The sequence below is a fragment of the Meles meles genome, chromosome 20 (assembly GCF_922984935.1).
Source record: "Meles meles chromosome 20, mMelMel3.1 paternal haplotype, whole genome shotgun sequence".
Taxonomy (NCBI): Eukaryota; Metazoa; Chordata; class Mammalia; order Carnivora; family Mustelidae; genus Meles; species Meles meles.
Window position 1 is genome coordinate 55,307,406 of NC_060085.1, and position 21,331 is coordinate 55,328,736.

At 50.9% G+C, this 21,331-nt stretch overlaps 1 protein-coding gene across 2 annotated transcripts in view; it reads left to right on the forward strand.

The window, feature by feature from the left end:
• The window catches only part of IFT122 (intraflagellar transport 122), a 69,430-nt gene extending 50,214 nt beyond the window's left edge, over positions 1-19,216 (forward strand). Inside the window, exons 18-29 of one of the 2 annotated variants that reach the window (XM_045991914.1) lie at positions 1,693-1,859; positions 4,208-4,379; positions 5,664-5,766; positions 7,665-7,805; positions 8,948-9,042; positions 12,419-12,519; positions 14,479-14,644; positions 15,613-15,724; positions 16,351-16,476; positions 17,719-17,798; positions 18,126-18,290; positions 18,752-19,216. In XM_045991914.1, coding sequence (XP_045847870.1) covers positions 1,693-1,859; positions 4,208-4,379; positions 5,664-5,766; positions 7,665-7,805; positions 8,948-9,042; positions 12,419-12,519; positions 14,479-14,644; positions 15,613-15,724; positions 16,351-16,476; positions 17,719-17,798; positions 18,126-18,290; positions 18,752-18,841 — 1,518 coding nt within the window. In that variant the 3' untranslated portion in view covers positions 18,842-19,216. Of the gene's footprint in view, positions 1-1,692; positions 1,860-4,207; positions 4,380-5,663; positions 5,767-7,664; positions 7,806-8,947; positions 9,043-12,418; positions 12,520-14,478; positions 14,645-15,612; positions 15,725-16,223; positions 16,477-17,718; positions 17,799-18,125; positions 18,291-18,751 lie in introns of those variants that run through there. The other variant, XM_045991915.1, reaches the window with a different exon arrangement.
• The last annotated feature ends 2,115 nt before the right edge of the window (positions 19,217-21,331 follow it).

Sequence of the window (21,331 nt, forward strand, 5' to 3'; positions counted from 1 at the left end):
TAGCCTGTAAGCTGTGTGTCTGGCTGGTCTCCTTGTTGATGACCCAAATTTATGGCTTGCTCACGGCCTCTGACCCTTCTCACTATAGTCACCCCGAGTCCATTGAGCACTCACTGTGAAGGACATTTCTGTTCTCTTATGATGCCAGTTTTCTCTGGCTGCTAGCCTCATTTAACCAACCAGGTTAGCAGAGTTTCCAGCTTTGCACTTGCATAAACAGTATATGTTGTACTAGTTGCCAAAAGAATAAAGGCTGTGTCTGTAATGGTCTAAACTAGGCATCTTCAGATTGTCAGTGCATGCTTTCTAAGTTTCTTCCTCTGTGTGAACTCCGGGGAGACCAGAGACCAGCGAGATGGTCCTGTCTTTTATTGGCTCCCCAGCATCAGGGTAAATGGTGCCCTTTCCTCCCCTTACAACAGTTGGTTGTCTTAGGCCATCTAATATATTATTTTAGGGGCTACACAATTACCCTGAAAGCAAATGGAAAAAAAGAGAGCTAATTGTTCAAGTGGGTTTTTAGCATACATTGACTGTACTTTCCTGACAAATGAGTGCTAATCATGGGGAAAGGAATGCTTTTTTTATACTTTGTGAGGTTGACACAGTGCACTCTCTGCGGGGCACATTATTCCTAAGACAAACCACTTCTAACTAGTAATGTAGATCTGGGCTCTAAGCACTCTTAATTTCCCTTTTTGAAAAGCCCCACCTTTAAAAATGTCAGCACCAAAGCTTCCTCAACTATGGCAAACTCCCATGTATTTATTTGGGGTAACTATATCCTGAAAAGAGGTGATTTTCTGAAGCTGTTTCTCAAGCATTCAAGGGCTAACCCAGGGATGCCAGCCATGGAATGCCAGTCAGGGAAGCCCCCTATTACCTCTTCCTTCCCAGTTCTCTCTGGGCCTCTTCCCCCCATCTCACCACCCCCCCATGGCCTCCTGCTGCCCCACCTCTACAGACCCAATATCAGAACAGGATTTGATATCATCCAGTTGGAAAGTAACTAACCAAGAACACTTGTGGTCCTTATCTGCTCTAGGCATATAATGGGGGGAGAAGCAAATGGGATGATGCCCTAAGTTCAGGTAACAGAATGTGAACAGAATCAGAAAACAGATGTGAACAGTACTTCTCGTGTGGTGGCACGTCCATTTAGGTTTATGGGACCACATGCTTAGCCTCACTCTGAGGCATGTGGTATCATCCCTATTATCTGAATAAAGATTGTAGGCCTGGATATTCAAAATTAGGCAACCAGATCGTAGAGTCACTATATGGGAATAGTCACACATATATCTGACTGTATGAGAGAGAGAGACAAAGTAACCTGATCATAAAACTTCAACACTGCAGAGTTTGTGTACAGTACTCCAAAGAGTCCGGAAAGTATTGTTTAGCTGAAGAACAAATGTCTGTTAGTGGGAGGGGCAGGAAACGTTCAGGGCTGTGGTCCTTGACACTGTCCCATACTCCCAAAGAGCACCTGTCGGGCAGCCTATGAACACTCCTCCCTGACACCTGGGACTGCCCCCCAGTCAACCATACAGTGATGGGCTCACTCCTGCATCCTGAACACCTACTTCAGCCAAACAGAGCCCTTCCTTGCTCCAGCTTTCGGCAGCCTGACGTAATGCTGGCAGCAGGAAGTTCTAATCCGGAGTGTTTTTGTTTGTTGTGCTTCCTCAGGATTTCCTTGGATCTGGAGACCCCAAAGAAACAAAGATGCTAATCACCAAACAGGCTGACTGGGCTAGAAATACCAATGAGCCTAAAGCTGCTGTGGAGATGTACATCTCAGCAGGAGAGCACGTCAAGGCCATAGAGATCAGCGGCGACCATGGCTGGGTTGACATGTGGGTTTTCAGTCCCTGCCCCAAGAAGCGTTTGGCAGCATGTCATGTCATGTCAGCTCTTGGTTTTGACTGACAAGGGGGAAAATGTTTCTCTAAATACATAATCCAAATGTAATAGTAACTAGGTTTTTGGGAGACACAGAGATTGAACAAGGCAGTCACTGCCTTTGAGTGGCTTAGTGAATCCCTGGGGAAGGGGTCAGCAGTTGGGGAAAAATAGGGGGAGGTACCCAGGCATTAGAGCTGCCATTCACTGAGCCTTCTGTAGGAGCCAGACATTGTGATATCTTACAGGCATTTGATTCTCCCCCACACCCTAAGCTGTGGTGTTTCCATGTCCAGCTTCCAAATGAGGAAACCAAGGCTCAAGGACCAGGTGATCACACAGGGCAAAACAGCTGGGAAACCATGGAGCTGAGCTTCAAACTGACCTGGCTGATTCCAGGGCCCCTAATGTGTAATGGTAGGAACTAAAATAGAAAAAGAATGCTTCTAAAGCACACCAGGGAAGGAGACAGGAATTCTCATGGGAGGAACCATGGATGTGGTCTTTGCATGAAGAGCGGTGAATTTTAAGAAGTAGAGGGTGGTAGGAAGGGGATGGGCATGAGGCCAAAAGGACAGCACAAACCAGGAGTTGCCCAGAAGAGAGGCGGGCATGCAGTGGGGCTGCCCAGAGAGCCTCAGTTTTGAGACTCTTAGAGCATCAGACCTCCAGGGGGAAGGCCTCCTCCTCCCACAGTCAAGGAAAGTAGACTTCACACACTCATGCACATGTGCACGTGTATGTGAGTATGTGTGTGTGCACATACAGGTGCACACTGCCATAGCCAGCAAAGAACAGGTGAGGTGAGCTCCTGAGGGTCGCTCAATCTGAGCCCTACAGGCTATTGGTCATTCTGAAAGCCACACTGTGGTCCGTAGGTAGTGGTGGCCTAGGCAGAACCTGGGGAAGGAAAGGGCTGGTTAATAACTAAGTCACTTCCCTGAACCCCACCATGTAGTTGCCATATATGCCCCTCACATACATGCCATATGTATATGACCTACCACCCCATGTTTCTCCTGTACAAGAATGAAGGTTCTTGAAGATACAGATCTTGTCCCGCCCCCGCAATTATTCTTTTTCACGAAAGGAGTGATATAGGAGAGAGCCAGGCAGATTTGTGGCCCTGCTCTCTCCCCTCTGGTTTTTCATGTCACTTTCATTTGCAACTGACATGTATCAGGTTACCCTGGAGATACCTAACTAGTTCAGGAAAGAGATATTTAAGCATGTTCATCCTTTTCCCATGTCTAGCTATAAAAGGTGCCTCTTCTCCAGGGACATTTGGTTTGATGGGTGGGGCTGGGGGGGCTCTAAGGGGTTGACGTGCCACCTTTCCCTAAAAATGTGTTCTTTCTCTGCTGAGAAATGTTATTTTTAGATGCCATTATTATTCTAAGTGCAGATTGACAGGCCCTCCCTGAGCTTGCCTGTGTCTGAGACAGGGCTGTTACAGCTGCTTCTCCTTCTTTTTTCACAAAGAGCAAGCTGGGTAGAGCCCCTTTCCCCTGAGAGAGCTGGTTTTACTCCAAAAACCCATCGTGACCAGAGGGAACAAGCATGCTTCATCCACTCCCGCCCCATGTCCCTACGAGTAGTGGTAGGGCCAGTTACCACTGGGAAGAAGTGGTGAGTCCCAGTGGTCCCTGTGGCACCACCCCACCTCCCCTGTGGTCAGCACCTTGACCAGCAAGAGAGGGACAGCCAAGATTTCCAAGAGATCTTTCTTCCAGAGGTCAGAGCAGGCTCCACACATGCCTCTTCCTCTAAAGTCCTGTCAGCTGAAGAATTCTCACACCTCTACCCATGCTTTCCTATGAGAATTCCTGAAACGGTGTGGAAAGAGCATTTTGCCACTTCCTGGCTGCAAAATCTTGAGCAGGCACTTCACCTCTACCTAGCCTTTAGCCCTCTCATCTGTAAAATGAGAATAATAGTGCCTGTTAGGGCAGTGAAAGCTCATGGTGCTGTGCTTGGTACCAGTAGGTGATCAGTAGATGTTTGTTTCTATCCCCAGATACTGCTGGATAGATAGTGACTCTGTGAAAGGCACACACAAAGTGGGGGAGACAGTGTCCTTTAGCAGGCAACTACTCTTGGTCACTGGGCAATGTCTCTGGATTATATATTCACTCATTTAATAACCACCAGGGGCCATGGCACCATATTGAGCTTTGGGGGGGTCATCAACATGAATCAACATGGAGCCTGCCCTCAAGAAGACCCAAAAGCCCACGCTGCTTTCTTCCATCAGGTTCCTGTTATAGGAGTCTACCTCCTCCCCATGCTTTTACCTCTCCAGGTTAATTGACATTGCACGTAAACTGGACAAGGCTGAGCGGGAGCCACTCCTGATGTGTGCTTACTACTTCAAGAAGCTGGATAACCCTGGCTATGCTGCTGAAACCTACCTGAAGATCGGTGACCTGAAATCCTTGGTTCAGCTGCATGTGGAGACCCAGCGCTGGGATGAGGTGAGGGCAGAGCATGCCTCGTGGGGTAGAGGGCCCCACGTGAGCCCTGGACCACAGGGTGCTTTTTGGGCTTTGGATGGAGAGCAGCTGCCCGCATGAGAATGAACGTTGGCCTGGCAATTAGGAGATTAACCGTTGAATTTTCTGAGCCAGGGTGTTAGAGGCCCATTTATTTATTCGTTCGTTCATTCATTCACTCAGAAAATATGCACTGCTGGCTTCATGCTGGCCCTGTGATAGACACCAGGGATGTGAGTTAGTAGGACAGCCCTGTGCCTGCTGTTGGTCTGAGCTGCTTGTGACCAGCCCTACAGGCTGATAGATCTCTGACATGGAGACACACTTGTGTAACATTCAAAACCTGCTGGGTGCCATTTGACAGAAAATGTCACCCATACTCTCCAGGTGCAGGCTGCCAGAGCCATTTCAGGGACAGCTACTTCTCTTCTTCCCTCTAACCTGGACTCATTTCCTGAGAGGATCAGGGGCTGCACCCATGGTCCTCACCCCACCCCACCCACCCGTCCACCCGCTGAGGTCTAGTTTACAGAGCCACAGCAAGACCTTTTCTGAATAAAGCTGTCTGACTCTTCTCTGCCCTCTGACTGGCTCCATTTGGTGAGGTGACAAGGTTACTGATGAGAAGAGGTGGGGCCAAGGACAGAGGCAATAATGGCTTCTCAGGATAAATTTATTAGGAGATTTGTGAAGCAGCATAAATTAGAGCATCTTAGAAATACTCATTCCTTACCATGCATCAGGCAAACTTTCTCCCTATTGCCACATACTGTCCCCCGTGACTCATTTCCACTTCTCCTGGCCTGACAGTTGATTCTGGGGCTTAGATAAAGTAGTGACTAGGTCCCATACAGCACCAAGTCCACAGTCATCTTTGACAGCTAATAAGCAGTGATGGTGATAATGTCAATTCTGTTTCCTTAGGTGTCATCTGCAATTAAAAGAAATCTGTTTGCAGCGCTACAGGAGCCTACGCAAACCCTCAAAATAAAATGTTTCCGATTCTGGGCTGCTTCTGTGGTCCAGAAACAGACTGTGTTGTTATTGAATCCAGTCGCTTGCATATTGCTGTTAATTGCCTTTTGTTTTCAAAGAGCTGATTTGTTTTTGCGTTTCTGGGGGTGGTGGTAGGGGGAGGCACTCTCCCCCTCTGAGTTGTCAGCCTGGCAAAATATGACACATCCCTACTGGATTCAGCCAAGTGCCATGTTTTCATGGGGGCTGTGGGGGCTGCTTTTTTAAGAATGCATTTGCTCCTTCCTCCAGGCCTTTGCTTTGGGTGAGAAGCATCCCGAATTTAAGGATGACATCTATGTGCCCTACGCTCAGTGGCTAGCAGAGAATGATCGTTTTGAGGAAGCCCAGAAAGGTAGGTCACACAGACTGGCACATTGCAGAAGGAGCAGGAGATGGTATTGCCAAGACCCACATTTTAGGAAGGCTGCCAAGCCCCTCCCATTACAGGTCTGAAGATGGATGACTTCATCCTGGTTAATGTGATGTGTTTCCTGGTGAAAGACTGGGGAGCAATGGAAAGAACATGAGCTTTGGAGTTGGACACACCTGGGTCCATCACTCACTTGCCTCCGGACCTCAGGCAGGTTCTGTCTCTTCTCTGAGCAAAGCACTGTGCACTCAAAATATAGATTCCCACTTAATTCTCACAGTAGCCCTGTGATCTTGGTACTGTTTTCGAGATGAGAAAGCTGAGGTTGGAGGAGGTAAAGGGATTTGCCTGAAGTCCCATAGCAAGCAAGTAGGAATTTGAGCCAGGCTGGGGTGGGGACAAAATATGAAAACTCCCACAGGGTGTCCGGCATGGTGTCACCTGCCACTTTCCTCTACCGCAAACAGTAATTTGGCTCAGATAAACAGGTGTCCTCCTTGGCATTTCTACCGGTTAAGTGGGCTGCACCCCACATATGGCAATATCCGAGATAGGAGCAAAAGGAAGCATAGAGCTTTAACTGGTAATAGCAATTTTAAAATGTGACTGCCTTCTCTGTGTCAGGCACTAGCTGGGCACTTAACTACATAACCCAGAACCTCGCCAGCAGCCCTGCAGAGACACCGAGGCTAACTGTGCCCTGCAAAGTCACAAAGCCAGAGAGAATGGCAGAGCCAGGGTTGGACCAGGATCTGTCTGCCTGGGAACCTGATTCTTGTGACTAGGTCTTACTGCCTCCTTAGGAAGTCTTCTAATTGAAGCTGGGTGTGTCGTATTCCATAGCATCTCATTTACACCTCTATATGGTAACAGTTGCCACCTCCGGACACATTGCGGAACAAATGTCTCCCTGTTGGAGCTCCTCAGCTAAAAGCCCCCATTGAAAGACAGCATGTTCTCTTCTGCTTTAGCATTTCCAGAGCACCCAGTTGCTGAAGTATGTGCATGTTTGGGCAAAACACATCAACCTATCCATCTGTCTGTGTCTGCCCTTCCAAGAATCCATCGCCATAGTAACTTGGTACTCAGACAAGAGATTGGAGATGAGATTTGGAACAAAGGCCAGACCTTTTCCTTCTCTAAAGCAGAGGATTTGGATCATCGGAGGGCTCACATGTGAGCAAGTGTCACAGCTAGACATGCCTCCCTGGCAGCCCCCAACTTCCTGAGGATCTGGCCACATAGTCAAGATTCAGGAAATTTCTGTTAAATGGATATAAGAATTATTGAGAGGGGTTTTTTTTGTTTTGTTTTTGCATGTGTTCACAAATGTTTGGTTGCTAGAGTCGAGCCATATTTTTCAAGGTTGTCATTAAAAAGCACGCAGTTGAAGACTGTTGGAGGACTTGAATGGGGCTAGGTTCTGTAACCTTGGGTTTGCCACTTTACTTCCTTCATAAGTCTGTTGTGACCATCCAATGAGGACTCAGCAGTAAAAGCACTTTGTAAGCCCCCAAACCTGTTCAGTTGTCAGGTGCTACTAGTGTCACGCTGGATGTCACAAAGCTTTGTCCCGGCCCGGAATGGGGTGAGGGTGAGACCTCACTGTTGCCATCCTCAGACTTTGCCCTGCAGTTTGGCGCTGAGGTTTTCTTTCTGCCGTGCTTTTCCGAAGTCAGTTGCCTTTTCCCAGCCAGAAAGGAATGTGTCTCACTGCACTTTTTTCAGGATGTAGCCTCCGTTATTTATAGCCTTCGGCCTGAGAGGCGCATCCCAGCAACGAAGTGCTGCAGATGCTCGTAGAGAGTGTCCTACTTCTACAGCAGCCCCTGCACATTTCCATCCCACTCCCCAAACTCTGTGTTTTTGTGCTCCTGCAGCATTCCACAAGGCCGGGCGGCAGCAGGAAGCGGTCCGGGTGCTAGAGCAGCTCACACACAATGCCGTGGTAGAGAGCAGATTTAATGACGCTGCCTATTATTACTGGATGCTGTCCATGCAGTGCCTCGATATAGCTCAAGGTAAGTAAACATCAGCCAGGCTGCTTGTTTTCCCCAGCCCTGCTCTGGCACCAAGATAAACATCGAAGGAGCTGGGACGTTTTAATTAAAGCCCTGGGCTTGTTTATTGGGTGTATTGTCCGTAACCCTGTCTTGCAGCGGCATAATCTGGTGTGTCATCTTTTTCCAGTTTGCCCATAAGTTTAATGATGGGATGAGGGCCATCCTGGGGTTATGGTTGGGAGGTCCTGCCCTGTGTTGCTAATTCAGAACATCTTTCTCCCCTGCTACCTGGGAGCCTATAACTAGACCCAGGTGAGCACTTTTTAAAAAAAAAATTTAATTAAATGGAAAGATGAGAAAGAGATCACTTTACAGTAACACACTCCAGATTCTCACTCATTCCAGGCAGGAAAATCGTTTCTGTTGCTTTCTCGAGACTTCCCATGATGCACTGAGGGAGTTCTGGAAGCAGAGGGGACACGGAGATGTTCTTCACTGGACTAAGGCCAGCATGCCGGAGTGGGAAAAACACTGGAATTGGAGGCAGCTAGGTGACTTGTAACAAGTCACAATTTCTTCCTAAACTCTACCTCCCCATATGTGGCATTGGAGATAATCCTATCCTACTTTCTTTGTAAGGCTTCTGTGACGCTCACAGAAGCTGTGGTTATGATCTGGAAACTGTTTGGTCCAGGTGTAAGGTGTCATATTTCTGTTCTGGCCAGTGGTCTGTGCTTTGGATAAGGCCTGGCACAGAGGGAAGAGGCTGGAGGTGAGATGAGTAAAGCTGACATGTGCTCATCCTCCACGCCAGGCTCCTCTGGTATGTCTGCACACCAGTGATCACCCTTTTCATGCTGGTGCTCCCCACTGGAATGACCTGATAGGCTGTAGTGTCAGATCTGGGAGAGCTTGCAAGAAATGTACTCAGACTTTTCATGGCCACATGCTCTGCCCATCTGAGACTTTCCCTGTCCTGGGGCAGTCCCAGCTCCTAAGCAGCACCTTTCCACATCACTGCGTCTCTCTGCCAGTCTCCCTGGCACAGGTCTTGATACTGGGGGAGAGCTGGCAGTGTTGCCATTGCCTTTCTCTTGTAGACATGGCTTGACCCACCTCCCACCCTTCCTCCCCCCCCTCCCACCCACTGCATACCTCAGACCCTGCCCAGAAGGACGTGATGCTTGACAAGTTTCGCCACTTCCAGCACTTGGCCGAGCTGTACCATGGCTACCATGCCATTCAGCGTTACACGGTAAGATGGTCCGGATATGGGGGCCAGGTGGGGGTGCTGCCTACTGAGCTAAGGGCCCTGAGCACATCTTACAGAGCAGCAGACCTCTGGATGGAAAGTAAACCCACTGGACAGGATGACTTGCCAAGAAATTCAGGTCTCCTTCTTGGAGAAAAAGTTTGGGACTTTGATTTTCTTCAATTAGCTACCCTTTGACCTGTTGTAAGCTGTGGGCTTCTGAATTAGTGAGCGAGAGCTAGAATGGGTCTTTCTAGGCCCTGGCTTTATGTTTGTAAAATTCAGGCAGACTCCAGGTTAGCCAGACAAAGAGTTATCTCTAAAATGATCAGGGGTGGGGGCACCTGGGTGGCTCAGTCTGTTAAGTGTCTGCTTTTGGCTTAGGTCATGATTCCCAGAGTCAAAGGAACAAGCCGGCATTGGGCTCCCTGCTCAGCGGGGAGCCTGCTTCTCCCTCTCCCTCTGCTCCTCCCCGCCTCCATGTGCTCTCTCTCTCTCTCTCATTCTCTCAAATGAATAAGCAAAATCTTACAAAATATAAAAATAAAGTGATCAAGGGTGGATGTTCCATTCTAGGTGGGTGAAGCCTCATCTCTAACCAAAGGCCTGAGGTCTTTTGGCCCTGCCACTGAATTGCTATGTGACCTTGAGCTATTTACTTTCTCTCTCTGGTTCTCAGTTTCCTTCTCTATCAAAACGAACGAGCATAGGCTTGATCTCCAGAGACCCAAATAGTTCTTTTTAGTCACTCCCTGATTTTTTTGGTTAAACCATTTTAAATCTATCTCCTGATAATGGGGAACAGGTGGTAGTTTGTTATCAACCTCCTCATTTTGTGTATCCTCAATCACTCAACAAATGTTGATTAAGCACCTACAGGGTGAGCTTATCCTGTGCTGATAAGCCAGGAGGATAATACTGATAACCAACCTTTATTGAGGACTTACTATTTACCAGGAAATGTGCTGAAGGCTTTATTGTATCAATTTATTTACTCCTTTATTTATTTACTCCCCATTTTACAGATAAGGAAACTGAGGCACTAAACACAGAGATCCCACAAATATTAAATAAGACAAGGACCAGACCAGATGGGCTGGCTCCAGAGCCTGTGCTCTTAGCCTCTGATCCCCCACACCCTCTAACTTGGAGAAGGCAGACCACTGGCCCCACACCCCAGCTCTACTGTGTGGCCTTGGCGAGTTGTTTACTTGCCTCTGTGCTTCAGCTTCCTTCTCTTAAAGTAGGGGCGATAATAGTACCTACTTGGTGGGGATGTGAGGATTAAATGAGTTACTATTGGAAAAGCACTTGGCACAGATGAGTGTCAGCTGTTCTGCCCTGCGTGGAGGCTTCCAACCAATTTTCCATGGGCAGAACATTTCGCAGTTCTTTACCATCTCAAGAGCCCTGCGATCCACACTGGGCACCCCTTTCCCCCACATTTGTGCTGAGTGCTCGGCACATTCTTTGTCTCTGAGGAAAGTCTGGTAAGAATCCTCTGCTAGGCTCTGCCTTGGTCAGCTATCAATCCTTCATCTCATCTCTTCCCCATACCACGGTCAGTGGTTTTAAGGGAACTCATCGTCCCTTACAGTCTTTTTAGGGCCTCTCATTTCTATCAGGTGCTCACAGGGAAAGACCCCAAACTCAACTCTACCTGGACAGTCAGGGCCCCAGCTCAGTGTCAGTTTGCCCAAACCACTTTGGAGCTGGGCTCTTTGTTTCTTTTCTGTAACAACTGAGCTCTGCTCCAGGACCTTTGTGCAGTTGTGAGCTTGTAGCAGCTTCATCCCAGCTGGGGTATCTGGCTGTTCATCCCAGCTGAGACTTCATTGGGTCATTCCTTCATTCAACAAATCCCTTCTGTGTGTCAGGCCCTCTGCTGAGGCCTTGGGACATAGTGGTGAGCAAGATGGTATCCCTGCCCCTGAAGAGCTCATAGTCAATGAACAAGCAGGTGTAGCCCAGTTGTCTTAAGGGAAAAACTAAGAGGACCAAGAGGACTTCCTGGAGGAAGTGAACCTAAGCCAAGAGGAGGGAGATTAGTAAGAATGGGGCAAGGGAAGAGGAGGAGAAGAAACAGCATTCCTGGCAGAGGTCACAACATGTGCAGAGGCATGGAGGTGGGTGATACTTTAGCATTTGGCATCGGGGCCCAGCAGAGCAGCTCTGAGGCAGAGCAGACTGCAAAGGGAAGCACCAGACCTTTCTAGAGATAATGGCTTCCTTCCCAGAGGAGAGGCGCTAGTTCTGAGGACCCTTCTGCCACCGGCCAATTCTGTTCTTCCCGGGATGGTTCTTAGCTTCCATACCTACCACGATATAACCAGAGGCAGGCTTCTTCCTGGCTCTCACCCAGCAAAGGATGCAGTCTCAGGTTTTCTTGGGTTCTTGGAACTAACAGAGGCTGTAGAAATTTAAATGAGAGCTAAAGAGAGAACACTGGGCTCCAAACCCAAGTAGTAGTGTAAAGTAAGTCCTCACAAATTTAGACCAATTAGGGCCTGAGTCCTGCTGGCACGGTGAGGAGTACAGCCTAGTAAGACCCTTCAGGAAATGTCAGTTTATTACCATGTAGGTGCTCGAAGGGGAGGGAGAGCTGGCCTGCTTTCATTTTGTCATCTACAGTTGTCTCAGTTTGCATACAATGTGCCAGATCCCTTCAAAATTGTATTCTTAACCTTTTATGGACCCCCTCGTGATAGAAAATTCCCTGTGGTCTACTGTGAGGAGCTTCTGGCAGCCTCTAGGTACAGAAGACCTGTTTGTGTGTGTTAGTGCCTGGTTTGTTAGGGCCTGTGCCAGGTGATGGGGTGCAGGGATGAGTAATTGTGCACATCTGGTGGGCATTGGGCAGCCAGATTGCTACTGGAGAGCGGAGAAGAGGCACATGATTTCATGTTCTGAAGAGGTGACTCCCTCCATTTAAAGACATGCTTAGGGTCTGGTCATGTCCTAAATTGCCTAAAAGGTCTTCTCTCTCAGAACTCATTGGAGACAACTCGAAGTGTTCAGGGAAATGGAATCATGACCCACTCCAGAGGCAACACAGCCAAGGAGAGAGGCATTCTTGGGCTTTGGAATCAGACCTGGGTTTGAATCCTAGCTAGGCTCTTTTCTAGCTGGGTGACTTGGGCAAGTCATCTCTCTGGGCCTGTTTTCTCATCAGTACAGTGAGGACGAAAGTGCATCCTTACAGAATTTTGTTAAAGACCACATGAGACAGCTGTAAAGCACCCAGTACATAGTAGATGCTCATTAAGGGAAGCTGCTCTTTTACTGAAATATTTCGGAATTATTGGTTGTCTGCCTTTTGACCTGTCCCAGCAGCTGCTTCGTTGAGGAATTCAATCCCTATTTGCTTTTCTCACTGCAGGAGGAGCCCTTCAGTTTCCATCTTCCCGAAACCCTCTTCAACATCTCCAGGTTCCTGCTGCACAGCCTGACCAAAGACACCCCCTTGGGCATCTCTAAAGTGTATCCTTTCACCCCCACCCTCTGTCCCACCCCTCTTGTCTAATGGCCCCTGTGAAGTTCTTTCCAGAGCACTTTACTGGCAGAACCTTCCCTCTCTCCCATAGCCCTCAGGGAAGAGAGAGGGTTTGTCCTGCTGCTACTATTTTACTGTAGAAGCAGCTCGCCAGGGAGGCCAGGGGGCCAGTGCCAAGAGAAGATCAGTTTCCAGGGCTCTCTGGGCTTAGACCAGCTGTGGGCCTCTACCCAGTCCACTGCCCAAGCCCTCCTGGAACCCATAAATAAGGGTATAACAGAAATATAGGAAGCTCTTGGATTCTTGGGCATTTTCCTGGGGGGGCAGGTTAGGGGGTGTTTGTTCAGCCCGGGGGATGGAGCACCTGCTGTGCCCTAGACATCGGGCACTAGATAACAAAGCTGTTATCTAGTAGAGGAGCTGACAAGTATCAGGGCTTAGTTCAGTGGGATGTGTGCTGTGTCCACGTGTGGAATGTAGCTAAGGCTGGGGCCATGGTCAGGGAGGGCTGCCTGGAAGAGCTGACATCTATCCCACGAGGCACCAGGGAAGATGGTAGAGTAGATATTCCAGGGGAGCACCCCGCACGTGGAAAGGCACAGAGGTGAAGTAAGCATGGCATATGGGAGGAGCTGAAGCCCACCCTAGGTGGGAGTCAGGCTGGAGAGGTAGTGGCCTGAGGGCCTCCATGTGAGTTGGCCTCACCTTCTTTGGAACTGTAAGGGCCATTAAAGAAGGAGACTGAGGACCCATGCTTCCAGAAGCTACCAGGAAATGACCAAAATCTTCTAAGGTCATAAAAGTCCTAATTTTCCCCATCCTTTTCTAAATCTTATATTCTCTCAGCCCCTCCCAGCCCCAACCCTACCTTCTCTCTGTAAGGAAAAGACCCTCCCAGGAGAGGCCTCAGAGGTACTGATAGGTGAGAAGTAGCTTCTGTAAAGGTTCCAGGCCCATCATTTACATTCCAGGGGAACCAAGCAGTACGTTGTTGACTGAGAACTTTGCAGAGGTGTGGCCAAGGCCACACCTGCTGGAGCCTGAGAACCTGTGCCCAGTCTTTCCAGCAAGTTCTGTTTGATTGAACCCCTGCCCTAAGCTGCACCCTATACTGCTCACTGGGGACCTGGAAGTGGCTCCTGACATGGTCCCTGACTTTGAGGAGTGACCATGGAGACATAGACAAACAAGAAAGCTTACTTCCATGTAACTTCTGGAGTGGAAGGAGCCACACTGGGCTTGTGGGGAGCAGGAGCATCAGGAAGAAGGAGAGTGGGAAGGAGACATGGTACTTGAGGCTTGCCAGGGAGAAGTGGGTCCACAGGCAGGACACGGAAGGAAGGACAGGCCTGGCCTGGGTACAGACAGCATTTAAGGTGACTTGGGATCCAGCGCAAAGGCCTGGGGCCTCAGATTGAGGAGCTCAGAGGAGAGTCTCAGAGAATAGGGGAGGCTGCCACTCAGAAATCACTGTGGTTCCTGGTGAAGTGCAGGCAGAGAGAAGTGCCCTGCACCCAGTGGCCTCTGAGCTGGATCTGAGTGAGCTCCACTGGCAGTCTGGGACCAGCCCCACCTGGCAAGCCTAGAGCAGGATGGCACTTGGTGCTGGGCGTTCTGGGACCTGTCTGACAGACTGGGTGAGGTGGGGAGAGCCATTTTGGCCTACTCAGGGTACAAGATGAGCCATCAGCGGGCCCAGAGAACCTAAGCAAGGTTAAAATATTAATGGAAACTGCACTCTTTATCTCTGGAAAAATCCCTATGCCGTGATATCTGAGAAGTACACTTACATCCCACAAATGAGCAAAGCACTCGTCAGGCTCCTACCCATGCCCTCCTGGCACTAGCACCAGCTGCACACCAGCACAGCGCTCACCCTGAGGACAGGCAGTGCCAGCTCTCGGGCCCAGTGTGGCCTCTGCTGTCCTTAACCCTATAATCCACAGGAACACGCTCTTCACTCTGGCCAAGCAAAGCAAAGCCCTGGGTGCCTACAAGCTGGCCCGACATGCCTACGACAAGCTGCAGGGTCTGCAGATCCCCGCCAGGTTCCAGAAGTCCATTGAGCTGGGCAGCCTGACCATCCGCTCCAAGCCCTTCCATGACAGCGAGGTGAGGGCACAACTCTCTCAGGCAGGAGACTTCCCCTCCTCTTCCTGGACATCCCCTGATGCCTTCTTTCCCGGCCAGGTTCTATCTGAAAGATGGCTACGATGGTCTCAGGATTCTGTGCCCTCCTCCCTTTCCCAAGCCCTGGTTCACTGACTCCTACTTTTCCGTCTCTGCAGCCTCTATTCTCTACTCAGCCGGCTCTGCTCCAGCCACAGCCCCTGGCCCCTGTGGGCTCCAGAGCCCTGCCCTCCCTTGCTGCCTAGCCCTCCCGTGAGGCTCTGAGTTGGCTACAGCCCAGCCCATGCTGCTCTGCCCTTAACCTCCCTCTGCTCCTGCATGCCCAGATGGCTCTGCCTTCACCTCATCCTAGGAGCTCCTGCCTTATCCCCTCTTTCTTTTGGAACCAGGTTGTCACTCTTGCTGTGCCCCAGCCACCTTTCTTCCAATTTAACCTGTTGTCTCTCACAATTGCCTCCTTCAGGCTCAGAGCAGAGACTTGGCATCAAACAGACCTGGGTTTGGATCCCAGCTCCACCATTTCCTAGCTATGTCTCCCATCTCTCTGAGCCTCGGTTTCCCCCTTTATCAAATGGGGACACGCATAATAGTTTTCCCACAGGATAAATAGCCAGCCCAGATAATGTGCACAGCAGGATACGTGGTGTGTGTTAAGCGCCCTGTGTGTGGTGGCTGTGGTGGTGTCATTCCTGCTGGAGAAGTGTGCTGCTGAGCCCTGCCTGTGAAGGAGTGTCCAGGGCAGTGGGACCCAGGTGTCAGGGCCTCAGATGCCTCTGTAGGCCCTTATCCTGAGTCACCACAGCATAGAGTCCTAAGCCCGGTGCCCCTTTCCCACCCACACAGGTAGCCTTGCTGCTTGGCAGCCAGGCCCCAGGAGACAAATCGGAGTAGGGAGCATTTCCTCACTCTGGGTTCGGCTCTCAGGCAGTTGTGGGTCTTGTACTTTTTAGGAGCTGGTGCCCTTGTGCTACCGCTGCTCCACCAACAACCCACTGTTGAACAACCTGGGCAACGTTTGCATCAACTGCCGCCAGCCCTTCGTCTTCTCTGCCTCTTCCTATGGTGAGTCTGACATGTGCAGATGGATGGCTGGGCTCTCTCTGCTGCTGATTGGCCACACATGTCCTCATTTGTAAACTGGGGACAGTGTGACACCCACCCCACCAGAAGCACAGTCACAAAGGGTTCCAAGAAATAGGACCCAGTGCTGCCCAAATTTGAAGCACCCACCCCTCAGAGCCTGGTACAGGGATTTGCATGACATAAATGCCCTAGATGCCACTGGTTGGGCATTTGGTCTGGAAGGCTAAGATGGGCTCTTAAGTCCCGCTTCCTTCTACACTGGCGAAGAATCAGAAACCCCTTCCAGGTAGCTGGGCAGAGGCCGTTCCTCCTCCCTTGTAGAGGAGCCCATCCGGCTATTAGCGGGAAGAAGGGGTGCTAAAGGCCCCTGGTTCTCACCCATGCACACATGTACACATGCACACACACGCGTACATGCCTGCTTCCTCCAGACGTGCAGTGGGCAGAAAGAGGCCCTACTGTGTCTCCTTGCTTACAGAAAAGCCTGCTCCTGGGTGAGAAGCCTGCTCCCACCTCCCCTCATGCTGCCTGGTGAGAGCATCAGAGGCCCTGGCTCCCCCTGAGGCAGCCATCCCATGGCCTTCCCCATGCCCTGTGCCCTCTAGAGGTGCTGCACCTGGTTGAGTTCTACCTGGAAGAGGGGATCACTGATGAAGAAGCTGTCTCCCTTATTGACCTGGAAGCACCAAGACAGAAGCGTGAGAACAAATGGCAAGAGATCACAAGCAACAGTATCCTGGATGCTCAGCTGGACCCCTGTGTGTGCCAGCCGAGCACGAGGCCTGGGTATAAGACAGGGGGCAGGAGGGGATTGGGGGATGGCTGGCCCAGTGGAGGCACAGGCATGGCAGGCCACTGCCGAGTGATTGGAGAGGCCTGCATGGTGGCAGGGACAGGGGCTGGCAATAGGCTGAGAGCTGGCCAGTGCACAGAGGTACCAAGGGGACAGTACATGCCCACAGGCCCAGAAGAGGCAAAACCACAAGGCACATCCTTGCCAGGACAGCTTGAGTCAAAGGCCACACCTCAACTCTTCCCTCTGGCTAGGACCGTGTTCACTGTCCCAGCTAGACACGGGAGGGGGCGTCGACACGTGACTGTGCACACTCAGCACCTGCAGACCTTGCTAGCACACAGCAGCTGCATCAGCAGGTCTGGGTGCGTGGGAGCCTGACTTTCCATTAGCTTCCAGGTAATGCCAGTGCCCCTGGTCTGTGGGCCACATTTTACATTTTGAGGAGCAGAGGAGAAAGGAAAAGCCAGGGAGTTGTTTGCCAAAGATGGGAGACAGAAATCAGATGCTCTGCCTGGGCTGTTGCTGCCTGGTGGGACCACATCTCAGTCCTGATTCGGCACCAGCAGCCTCCATTCCCCTGCGGCTCTTCCTTGTGGGAGCCCCAGCCGCCCTGGCCTCATATCAGCTCTTCTGACACCACCTGGCAGAGGAGGCAGCTCCTTAGCACCTTCAACCTGGTCTAGTTGGCCTTAGGATTTGCAGGAGCTCTCACCCCCTTCTCCATGAAATAGGACCTGCAAGTCCATCTCAAGTGCCTACAGGCAACCCGGTGATTACTAAGTGTTTCTCCAGGAATTGCCAAGTTTGCTGGCCATGGTTTCTGGCTGGCCCATTATTTCTACTCCCACCCACAGCAGGCCTAAAGTCTCTGCTCACTTGATGCTTCTGGTTAGGCCCCTGTGGGCCATGGTGTGGTCTGTGTGGGGCAGCAAAGGTCCCATCAGAGCACCTTTCCCTCCTGGGCACTGGGGCTTGGTCCCAGCCTCTGTGTGTCTAGGGTTGTCTCCTCCCTGGCTTGCACTCCCTCCATTCCTCCATCTAGAAACCTATTCCATAGACAGAGTCATGGAGAAACACACCAGGCCCACAGAAAGCTCCTGTGAATCTTGCATTGGGTGTAGGGTGGGGCCTATTTCCCACTCAGCCTCAGGTTCTGTCCTTGACCAGACCCTTCCAGATTCCCAAACTCTGAGGCTGGATGAGACTGTGGACTCCATGGGAGATGATGACCCATTCACGGCAAAGCTGAGCTTTGAGGTGAGGATACCTCTCTGAGTGATGAGCTGTGGAGGCGCATGAGGCCTGTTGGGGGTTCGGAGGTCCCTTCTCCTGTACACACTTGGGCATGAAGCAGACTTGTTCCTTGTCTGGGCCATGGTGGAGTCAAGGTGGTGAGGACCCCATCACTAGAGATGGCTAGCAGGAGCTACATGACCTGGCAGGGTTCTCTGAAGGTATCCAGCAGGGGAAGTCTCTGGGGTCCTTCCTGGTTGCCCCAAAGATTCTGGGATCATGACTCATATAAACATGTCACTCTGGCTGAGAGCATGGGTGTCCCCTGCCTTCCACCTGCCCATCCTGCAGCAAGGTGGCTCCGAGTTTGTGCCTGTGGTGGTGAACCGGTCGGTGCTGCGCTCCATGAGCCGACGGGACGTCCTCATCAAACGCTGGCCGCCGCCCCTGCAGTGGCAGTACTTCCGCTCGCTCCTGCCGGATGCCTCCATCACCATGTGCCCCTCCTGCTTCCAGGTACCGTGCCTACAGCTCCTGCGTGGCTACCAGTTTCTTCTTGCTGCTGCTTTTCCATTTCCCAAGTGTCCTCTTGGAGACACCTGGTATCTGGGAGGAGCACAAGTGATCCCAAGGCCAGGGCTCTGAGCTGGGAAGAGACTCGGCCATCCTTAGGCCCTCTCTCTTCTCACTTCCGTTCTGAATGCTGTCTGGAGTGGGCATACCCCTGACCCTGTGCTCTCTGTACCTGCCCCTAACCAGGGAGGCTCTGGCAACTGTGATGTACCTTGAAATTTCACTTAGAAAAAAGGGGCCTCAGACCCCAGACCCTTTTCCCCCTCCCTTTCACTCCTCAGACAAAGGTGTTCTGGATCTGGTATTTCTAGCCCTGACTCACTGCCACGCCTCCTCCCCTTGGAAGGGCGGGAGTCCTTGCCAGGCTCACGCCTTGGCCCTGGGTCACGACCGTTTCCCCTCAGATGTTCCACTCGGAGGACTACGAGCTGCTGGTGCTTCAGCACACCTGTTGCCCCTACTGTCGGAGGCGCATTGACGACCCCAGCCCCTGACTGGCCCCCTCAGAACCAGCGCTCCCACCAGGGCCACCTCGCACTTGGCTGGGCTGTCAAAGGAAGAAGAGTTAAACGGAAAGAGTTAAACTGTCAGAATGTGTCTTGTGCCCAGATCAAGTGTGTATTTTAGGGAGGGGCCTTGTGTAACCACGGAATTCCTATTTATGGCATTTCAGGCCTTGTAAATAGCACCAGGAGATGGTGAAGAGAATGTACATACATTTTCTAAGAAAAAAAATCTGTTACTTTCAGAGAGGCTCTGAGTTGTTCGTGGCAGCCTGCTGGAGTCCACAGATCTGTCAGACCATTAACATGTACACTTTGCGAACAGATTGCCTCAATAATTACAAATAAAAGGGCTACTTATTTTCATCAGTGTCTGCATTTTAGCAAATCTTCATATTGTCTGCAACTTAATTTCCTTATGCAAAAGTGCACCTGTTTCTAATTTGATCTGAGAGGAACATTACGTTTGCCTGCTCTTAAAATGTAATCTAATCGAAATGGCAATATGGGAATGGGTAGGGGAATGGGTATTTATTTATTTTGGTTTAGTGGGGCTCCATCTTGACCAGAAAATAAGGTTCCTGGCTCCGAAGAAGATGGCAAAGAGGGCCTCTCCTCAGAGGTTCTGGAGCCTACCCTCTGCTTTCTGGCTATGGCCAGGCCCCCCTCCTTCATCTCGTTCCCCCAGCTCCACAGAGGCCGCAACCCCACTGAGGATTTCCCCTTCCCTCCAGCTCCTGAAGCTAGTGGGTCTGTTTGAGGTTTTGCTAAGGTCCCTGCCCCTGAGCACCAACAATGTCCGATTCAGCAGCTCAAGGGAAAGGTGAGTAGCACATGGGAGGCTGGGGAGGGAGAGCTGACATTTACTGGGACCTTCTCTGTGCCAGCCAAGTTTCATATATTGTCTCCATTCTCATACCAGCCTTGTGATGGAAGGGTTATGATTTCCATTTTGCAGCCATGGGGTTGGGTGGAGGTACTGGGCCCAAGGGCTCACCCAGCCCTGGGTGGAAGCTCCTGGTCTGTCCTGCCTTGAGACCCCTGTTCCCTTTGCCCTCCATTCTACCTACCCCAGAGGTATCAATGATCCAGAGCTTTGTGCAAAGTCCTGACAGCAGGGAAAGAGAACTGGGCTGTCAGATAAGAAACCCACCCTGGTGATCAGATATTGATACTTTACAGCTCATCTGTGAAGTGGGCAGAGTGGGACAAATGTCCGCACTAGGGGGATGAAGACAGACCTAGAGAAGGGAGCAGCTACAGAGGCCACCCAGCGGTGAGTGCTGAAGCTGGCCCCTGCCCTACCCCTTTCCCCCTGCCTCCTTCTGCACTTCTTTGGAGATGATGGAGTAAAATAAAGACAGAGAGGCAGACAGTTGTGCCAACAGAACTCCTCCATTGAGTGTCTAATTACTTACGATCGTGCATGCTCTCTCTCTTGCTAAACATTTATTAATGTGTTAGGATTTCCATTAGCGCATTACTTGAACTAAAATCATTTGCATATGGCTGGGAAGAAGAGGGGAGAGAGAGAAAACAGCCCCAGCCACCCAACAGGCGTCAATCACAGTGACAGATCAGATGGTCCATGGCTAGAGGCAGGGGGAGGGGGCCCAGCCTGAGACTCCAGCATGCATCATCTCAGCTGAATAACACAAAAACCAGTTTGTGCCATGGCAAGTTCTGCTGCCCCAGGGAAGCTGAGCTCTCGAGGTCTGAGTCTGAGAAAAAAATCACTGTAGCTGCCTTTAAGTCAGATGCTCACTGAGTACCAGACACCGAGCTAAGTACTTTCCACGCATCATCTTATTTAATCCTCCACAGCCTCCAGGATGCCCATTATGCAGATGAAGAAACTGAGGCTCAGCAACATTCTCTCCTTTCCTTCAACAAATACTTACTGAGCCAAGACAGGATTCATACACAGGCACAGCCTTTACACCTAAGCATTCTGTTCTGCGTCTCCCCTGTCTCAGACTAGATGGGGTCTTGACAAGGCGTGTTCTCTCTCCAAGGCTCAGTTTCCTCGTGTATGCAAAAGGGCGTACTCCAGCTCTGACCTTGGGCTCGAGCCTCAGTCTCCATCTGAGGAGCCTGACGACCCTTCACCTGCTACCAGGAAGGCACCGTGGGATGTTGAAATGCCCCTTTCACTAAGACGACACTGAGGCCTGGAGAGAGACGTGGCTGCTGGAGACTGCACAGCTTGGTTGTTCAGTCTGGGACTTGATCCTCGCAAGTCCCCAACGCTGCCCACATCCCTGGAAGAAGAAAATAGGAAGAGGGGGATTGTATGGCCCAGATAGAGCCCCGGGCCAGGCCTTTGGTGGGCCTGGCTCTAGCCTGACCTCAACCAGCTGGGTGTCCCCCATGCACCCACAGTGAGGCTACTGAAGCCAGGAGCCCCTCATGGCTCTCACACAGGTACAGAGATGTCCCATCTCCAAGGCCCCATCTGCCTATGGCAGATACCAGGCAACC